This window comes from Quercus lobata, chromosome 1 (genome assembly GCF_001633185.2).
Source record: "Quercus lobata isolate SW786 chromosome 1, ValleyOak3.0 Primary Assembly, whole genome shotgun sequence".
In the NCBI taxonomy this organism is placed as follows: domain Eukaryota; kingdom Viridiplantae; phylum Streptophyta; class Magnoliopsida; order Fagales; family Fagaceae; genus Quercus; species Quercus lobata.
In genome coordinates this window covers 41,315,099-41,323,737 of record NC_044904.1, presented here as the reverse complement: position 1 = coordinate 41,323,737, position 8,639 = coordinate 41,315,099, and the positions used below count along the sequence as shown (strand labels likewise).

General features: G+C 40.4%; 1 protein-coding gene across 1 annotated transcript; it reads left to right on the top strand.

Moving 5' to 3' along the window:
* Positions 1-4,199: 4,199 nt before the first annotated feature.
* LOC115955987 (adenylate isopentenyltransferase-like) lies at positions 4,200-5,528 on the top strand. The gene has a single exon (XM_031074460.1). The coding sequence runs from the start codon at positions 4,372-4,374 to the stop codon at positions 5,440-5,442; it is 1,071 nt and encodes a 356-aa protein (XP_030930320.1). The 5' UTR covers positions 4,200-4,371; the 3' UTR covers positions 5,443-5,528.
* The last annotated feature ends 3,111 nt before the right edge of the window (positions 5,529-8,639 follow it).

Sequence of the window (8,639 nt, the reverse complement as noted above, 5' to 3'; positions counted from 1 at the left end):
TCTCCTCCTTCAGTCGACTCGCCAGGAGGGACGATGATCTATGCAGCTTCTGACTGAGCAGCCCCTGTCTCGTGTGGATCGCTCATAGCCTCGGAGTTGGCGGAGGCGGTCTCACGGATGGCTGGAGGATAAAATATGCTCTCCGCCTTCCATAAATCGGACGAAGCTTCCACCCTAACTTGTTTGAGGGCCTCTTCCCAAACCTTGGAGCAGTATAACCTGCATACTCCTGGGATTTGAGCCTTAAGGGAGGCCTGGGTTTCAGCTACTCCCGTCTCGTAACCCTCCTCCTTGGCCTTGTCCCTAGCAGCTTCGGCCTCGTTTCTGGCAAACTCAGCCTCCTGCTTGGCCCTCACGGTTTCGTCCTGGGCAAACTCCGCCACGCCTTTAGCATTGTCTGCCATAATCAGTTTCTTCTTCAAGTCACTGATCTGCTCCTTAGCTATCTGTAATTGCTCCTCGGCATCGAGTAGGCACTTTGTCTGTTCCTCGGCCTGTTTTTGGGCACCAGTTAAACCTGCCAAGGCACTATCCCTGTCTCGGGTAGCCTCCTTTAAATCCTCCCTAGCCTTCGCGAGGTCAGCCTCGGAAGCTTTGAGGGTCCGCGCAGCATCTATGCGTTTGATGCATTCATCCTTGGTGGCCTTACTCTGCCCCTTAACTTCTTCCTCCATCTTATAGGTGGCCTGGATAGCCTGCCAATTGAGACAAGTATATTCTGAATGAAAATTTGGGAGCCGGAATTGATAGAGCCTTTAGTTTCAAGAGTCTTACCATACCCAGGTATCTTTTCACGCTAAGGAAAACCTCCTGCATCCTCATGTTCTTTAACTCTTCCACATTAGTAGGAAGTAGCATGGTTCTCCCTAATGCGTCAGCCACATAACCGTCGTCGCTGTCTCCAAGGTCCCTCATGGACGCGGTTTCTAGCAATGACTCCCCATGAAGCATTGGGGTGGGAAGCCAAGCGTTCGACGCGAATTAGGCTTCGATCCCTTTCCCCTTGCTATGGGCGGATTGGGCTTCGATCCCTTTCCCTTTGCTTTGGTGCCCAATCTTTAACTGTTTTTGAGCTCGCAGGGCTTCATCCCTCTCCTGAGAGGATTGGAATTTTCCCCCATCCATGGGCTTCTTCCCCTTGGGACTCCTCTTTCTCTTTGAGTCAGCGGGCTCCGGCCGAGGAGGCAGAGCTAATTGAGGAGGAGCAGGAAGTTTGGGACGGGGAGATTGTGGCTGCGACTTAGTAGAGGAAAACCTAGTCTGAACGGGTTGAGGCTGAGCCAGGGGAATTGGAACACTGGATTGCGGTTTTCCCTGTGCACCCTTCCCCGGTTGACCCTCGATGAGGTCGAATAAGCTGGTCGGGGGCTTTCTCTTAAGACCTATCTCGGCTCGAGAGGATGTTCCCACTGAAAAAAGTTCCGCCTCGGACAAGTCTGGGCCACCTAGATCACCGAAGGATCCTCGGATGGGTCAGCTTGGTCAAATGCCCCAAAACCCTCCTCGGACAGACCCAAATTACCTTCGTCCTCCGCTGCTTGATGAGACAACGAAAAGCCCACCAATGGGATGCCCTCTGGGATGGGAGATCCTTCGAAGATCAGAAACCCTTGTTCGACCACGGTAATTTTTGAAAACCAAAGACGATTAGCGCTGACCACGTGCTTTGGGTCGACAAATGACTTCTAAATGGGATCGTACCTTAAGATTTTGTGAGCGGCTCTGACTTGACCATCCTCGTCATTCTTAAAAACTGCCGCTTGAAGAACAGTCTCCAAATCAACCCGGTTAATTAGATGAAAGTGTCGGTGGAAGGCGTTTGGATCTGCAAAAAGAGACATGTACATGGTTAGTAACCGAACCACACCAAATTAAAATGGTGCAAAGGATTGGCACCCTTCTACTCTCTGTACCCCACCTAGTTCTCCCTCCACCATTGGGCATGGAATGCCATTATGCCATTCCCCAGATACGATAAGAAAGTCCTTGTTCAACCCCTTGTTGGAGTCAGGGAGGCATTGGATTAGCCGAACCCTATCGTCTCTCGTCTTCATGTAGTAGGATTTGCCCTTCAAATTTTGGAGATTGTAGCACCAATTTAAGTCATGATGGGTTAGTCTTAGCCCCATCTTTTCGTTTAAGGCATCCACACAACCTAGAATCCTAAAAATATTGGCGGCGCACTGGGTAGGAGCTAATCGGAAATGCCTAAGGTAACCCTTCATTATCGGCTCCATGGGGATTCTCATACCCCTTTTATGAAGGCGAGAATGGGAATTACCACCTCGCCCGTCCTTCTCAGAAGATGCCACTCCCCTGTCTTATAATGCCTCAAACTCACGTTGGGGGGAATCCTATAATCGGCGATGAACTTTTCCATCGCCCCTTCAGTATCAACCAATTTTCACAATTTCAATTTAACCATCTCTAAGAGTTACTACACAAACTCAGTGGATGACGGGAGAAGGAGAGGAACCAGAGAAAAATAAACCCAGAAAAGAAAAAACACGAGTTAGTGAAGGCAGAGAACTTACAGAGAGGAGGAAAGGTGCCTCAGACAGGCTTTTTGTGCTGGAGATAGACTTGAATTTGGATAAAAGTTTGGATGAACCCAGGATATATGCGCTAGAACTCTTAAGTGCAAAAGTGAAGAGACAAATCAGTTCCAAAAATCATTTATACCTCCCATTGAAAGTAACTGCATGAATTTTCCCGCTCATAAAGGCAAGGAAATCTCTACCGTTAAATCACCATCGCGTTGTTGAACGTGGGAAGCACAGAGCCGCTTGCATTTAATGAGGACACGTTTCACCTTCCAAAGGCTCTAGGAACGTGTCTCGGGCAAACGAAGAGTCTCGGGAACCGATAGGTGACAAGGATTGACAAGCTTCGACAGAGGCCTAATGTCATCAAAACCCTCCTATTCGGCCGAGAATTCGGACAGTAGGATTTTAAGGGGCTATTGTAGGGTCAGAGAACTTATGACCCGGCCCACTTTCCATTAGAACCTAGGGCCCGTGCCGAAGAGAGTAGTTGCCGAGGACAAGTGGTGAAAGACCAAATAGCCTAGAGATGCGGCCGAGGATGACCCTGTCCTTGGCATCCCAAGATTTCAAAGGGAAGAGCGACATGTCGTCAAAGGTAGCCTCCAAAGCGCATTTTATACACACTTATGAAATTATCTTTTCAAAACACGATTTCAATTGATATGACATTATATCTCGTGTTTGTGTGTGTCTAGAAAGCCAAAGAAAGAACAAAAAACGCTAACTGCACACACACACGGAGTGAGAGGTTGATGTACCAATGTAGTATCAAAGGAAAAAAGAAAACCAAATTTTAAATTTTATTCAATATGAATAACAAAAGACATAACAATGAGAGAGAGGTTGGTGTACTATTTTTTTGATACATAGCCACGACAAGGAGTAACTGACATTTTGTGATAGTAACTCTACACTGATTTTGCAATTTTTAAATTTACTAGTGAATTTTTATCTTTTCATTTGGATGTAGGTTAAAAGTGGAATGATGTAAATCCTTGATACTCTTACTTGTGTAAAAAATATTATTATGATTATTATTAATAATTTATGGAGATATTTAAAAAAGTCATAATATTTTTATAATTAACTTTTGTGTGGGAGTGGTGTTGAAGTTGAAGTTGAAGTTGAAGTTTAGGAGAGCATTAGAGTATTAGCATCAGGAAATGCTACTTTATTCTATTTTACCATTTCAAAAAGCTACTTTATCAATTATACCATCTCATTTTACAATACTTTCAGCATCCCAAATTTTTATTTTCCTGTTCTACTCATTAAAATAATATATCTACATAATAAAATAATATTTTTCCCAATCACCATCATTTATTATTTCTTTCTCCCAATCACCATCACAATAAATTATTAGTTTTTTTTTTTTTTTTTTAGAATTGTGTTACGATGCAATTTCCTAAAATATATTGCATATAGTGAAGATAGAATTGCACTGTAGCACTATTGCAAAAAAAAATTTGCAATACTTAACAATAACATTTCCTGATGCAATATATTTTGAGACTTAAAATACCAAATATCCCTTACATTTGTCATCAGCATTCCGGAATGCTAATGCTCTTACCCAATATATAAAACGGCTTTAAATTAGTTGAAGGTTCCATTTGTTCATCCCACGGGACGCAGGGAAAGGCAAAATCTAAAAAATTTGAAATGGCCTGACTCCTGAGAGAGAGAGAGAGAGAGCAGATGTACATCAGTACATGTAGAGGCCAGGTTGAGAGGGGAGTGAGTGATATTTTTGGTTGAGATAGTACACACTACACACAGCTCAGCAAGAAGAGAGCAACACCAGCCTGTCCTCTCTCTCTATATGAGAATAGAGATGAGGCTTGTCCAGTACTCTTATTCCTCCTCTACCCAGGCCCAGTACTCTTCTTATTCCCACTTTTCTTTTTTCTCTTCTTCCAAACCCAAGCTCTTCTTCAAAATACCCCGTTGGCCTCGCATGGACTCCACTCCTCATCACCGAAAGACTAATCATAATCACAATCACAATAACAATAACAAGAAGAAGGACAAGATTGTTGTTATAATGGGGGCCACTGGAACAGGAAAATCCAAGCTTTCCATCGACTTGGCCACTCGATTCCACGCCGAGATTATCAACTCCGACAAAATGCAAGTCTACAATGGCCTCGACATCACCACCAACAAAATCCCACTTCACCAACGTTGTGGCATCACTCATCATCTCCTCGGCGAGGTCGACCCAGTCCTCCACGACGACTTCTCACCTCTCGATTTCCGAAACATGGCTGGCTCAGTCATCTCCGACATCGTTTCCAGAAGAAAACTACCACTAATCGTAGGTGGCTCCAACTCCTTTGTACATGCTCTCCTTGTCGACCGGTTCGATCCCGTAGGTGACTCCAACGTATTCGACCCCTCGTCCCGCTCCTTTCCCTCCTCCACTTTAAGGTACAACTGTTGTTTCCTATGGGTCGACGTGTCAATGAGGGTCTTGTCGGAGTACCTGTCGCTCCGAGTCGAGGACATGTTCGACTCGGGGATGTTGGACGAGTTGACCGAGTTTTTCAGCGAGTTTCCCAGTCGCTCCGGGTTGAAGAAAGCAATCGGAATACCTGAGTTTGAAAATTATTTTAAAAAGTACCCACCACATGATGGTGGTGATCCGGTGCGGACGGAGGAGGCGTATATGGACGCGGTGAGGGAAATAAAGGACAACACGTGTCAGCTAGCAAAGAGGCAGATAGGGAAGATCGTACGGCTAAAAGGAGCAGGGTGGGACCTACGGAGATTAGATGCCACGGAGGCGTTTCGAGAGGTTATGTCAAATTCAAACGTTTCGGGGTCAGAAATTTGGGAGAGGCAAGTGTTGGAACCAAGCGTGAAGATTGTGAAGCGATTCTTGGAGGAGTAGGTTGAAAATTCCAGCCTTTTACAGCTATTCATTTAGGTTTTTTTTTTTTTTTTTTTTTTGGGTTTCTCTCTCTCTAACTCAAACTCTAACCCATTCATTCAATATTCTTTTTTAGTTCTTTACTCTTGTAAATAGGGTTTGGACTTTAGAAAAATTTGGGTGGGAGGGTCCTCAATTCAATCGGGTTGGACTTTGGGGTTGAGTTAGGTGAATGGGGCAGAGAGGAAGAGGACCAATTTTTGCTATAAGGAGACTCCAAATACTAACATACCAAAAAAAAAAATGAAATTGATTGCAAAAACTAACTTTGTGCATTTTTATTTATTTATTTTTATTTTTGTTAACTCTAGCTCTATCACTTTCTTTTATATATGTTTTTAGTGCATGTAGAGACATCAATCATGTATCACATTTGGCGTGTAGAGTCTGGAATAATCACCAACTCTTATAGTTCATTCTTTCAATAGCGTCAGCCAGCCTCGGCCACATGTGGTTGCCTTTATGGTTTTCCCGCTTTTGGCTGCACACAACAAAATGGCTTTTTTTTTTTTTTTTTTTTTTTTTTTTTTTTCAAGGATAAACTAGTCATATTAACTTCTTTATTTCTTTGGATCTAGTTAACTGATGTACTTAATGCATTAGATTTAATATAACTTTTATGAAAAATATAAAAAAAAAAAAAAATTATAATTTTTTTTTCATATAAAAAATTTTTAAAATTATTTTCTAAACCAATGACCTTAAGTCATTCATTAACAAAATCCAATCTTTATCAACATTTTTGTAAGTATAGAGCCTTCAAAGATCGCTTAAAATTAAAAGCCTTAAATTATATTCATCGTATCTTTAAACTTAATCCTCAAACTTTGTGCTTCCTCAAGTTTATTATTTATTAACTAGATATTTCCTAAATTAACTATTCAATATGGAATGGTCATATTAGACTCTGTTTTATTAATGAAATCCGATGCCACGCCTTACACACACACACACACAAAAAAAAAACATTCATTAAAAAAGAAGTAACAAAAAAGAAAAAAGAAAATAAACCTAGATATTTTCCTTCACGTAAAATATGGCTGAAATTTTGGCTGAAGTTTAATGCATGTACCAGTTCTTTTTCCCCAGGAAGAGAAACTGGGGGCAGTGGAGCTCATCTGCCAAAATTGCACTGTCTTTTTTATGAACCCAGAAATACATAAAGAGTGTAAAAACAAAATATGATTCTCGTAAAAAAATTTTAAAAAATAAAAATAAAAAAGAAGAAGAAGAAGAGAGTAATGAGTATGAGAGTATATTTATCGGGAATGTGGTCCAAAAATCGCAGTCCCAATGGACAGGATTTTATAGTTAAGCCAGGATGTGGTGGAGGATACCTTATTTCTATTTTTGTACGATGAATTTAATCTCGTCTCTATCAAAATAAGTTACGGTGGAGAATGACAACTCGGATTTTCAAGTTGTGTGACTTATTTATTTATAATTTAATTTAATTCTTTCCAATCAATGATTGATACGTGGAAACAAGAAAGAATCTTTTGTGAAAAACAGGTGTCGAACCATTAAGAAGTCAAATACATCTTAACTTATAACGTGCCATTCCCATATTGCCAAAGGTTTAGTTATAAGGGAAATATTAACGAGTACTCTTAGGATACTGGTTAATAATCTATTTAAAGAAAATTTTTATGAGAAATGAAAAACAAGTAATTAATATTTTGATAGTTTTTTTCATTTTTCATAAAAATAGTATCAAAACTTTCCTAAAATAGATTATTAATGAGTGCCCTTAGGGCACTCGTTAGTATGACCATTTTCTTTTTTGAGGAAAAATTAAGAACGACTTGACAGCGCATTTCTCAATAATTAATTGAGGTCATGAAAATATGTGTCTGATAATAACTTTTTTTTTTTTTAATATTTATTTTTATAATATTTCTTACAATAAGTTAAGTTATAGTAAGTAGGGATGTCCATGCAAATCGAAAACCCGTTGAAACCGACCAACCTAATCAGAATCGACCTGTCACGGTCGGGCTGACACCTTCGACGGGTCGATGATGGGTCTCAAATCGTCAGAACCGACTCCGGCGGGTCGAGTGACGGGTTTCATCCTCAAAAACCCGAGCCACCCAACTCACCCAACAAAAACTCAAAGAACGATGAAAATCACAAAGATCCGGCGACGATCTGGCACTTCTCAGCTCTGATCTGGCCACGTTTGGGCGTCCTTCACTCAGATTAGCTCAAATTCGGCCAAGATCTAATCTCTTCCTTACTCAGATATGCTTTATTCCAACGAATCCAACCCAGATCTACTCAAACTTAGCCAAAAATCCAGTAAGCCCGACTCCGACTCAGCCAAATCTTGGCCAAATTTTCATAGATCCAAAGGAATCTCACCCAACTCTCGTTAGATCCGGCCAGATCTGACAAGATTAGGCCAGATTTTAGCCAAAAACCAGTGAATCGAAAAACCCGAAACTGACCAATTTAAACCCGAAAACCGATACGACCCAACCCGGTTGATTTGAAACTTCCGGCAGGTCGGTTGCAGGTCAAAATCTTCCCCACCTGATAATGTCGGGTCAAGTCCGGGTTGGGCACAAACCTGACTTGGCCCAACTCGTGGACACCCCTAATAATAAGGGTATGTTTGGATATTATTTATTGTTGAAAACTGAAAACTAAAAATATTGTAACAAAATGATTTTTAAATATGTAAATAGTGTCGTGAGACCCAATTTTAAAGTTATATTTATGTTTTTCCTTATTTGCAGGTTCCGTAAACAATGCACGGGACTCATAGAAAAAACGCCAAACGCAATTTTTTTTTTTTTTCATTTTTAGTGCAATCCAAACATACACTAAGTACCAAAATACAAATATAAATAGATATTAAGATTATATTTAATAGAAAAAACCCATTCCAACTCTATACCAAAACCTTATTTGTTTCTCAAGATCTTTATACCTTAGAATCAAGGTTGAAATCTTTCCTCTCACATTTATAATAATTAAAAAAATAATAATTAAATTTACTTATTTATAATTTGTAATCTCAGCCTCTAAAAATTTTAAACCTCTATTGTAGTAGTTCTATTACATTAATGCAAGTAAATTTACGCTAGATCTTTAATTTTTAGTTCGATTTACTTGCTTTATTATTATTTTTTAGTTTTAGTTCGAGTTAGTCT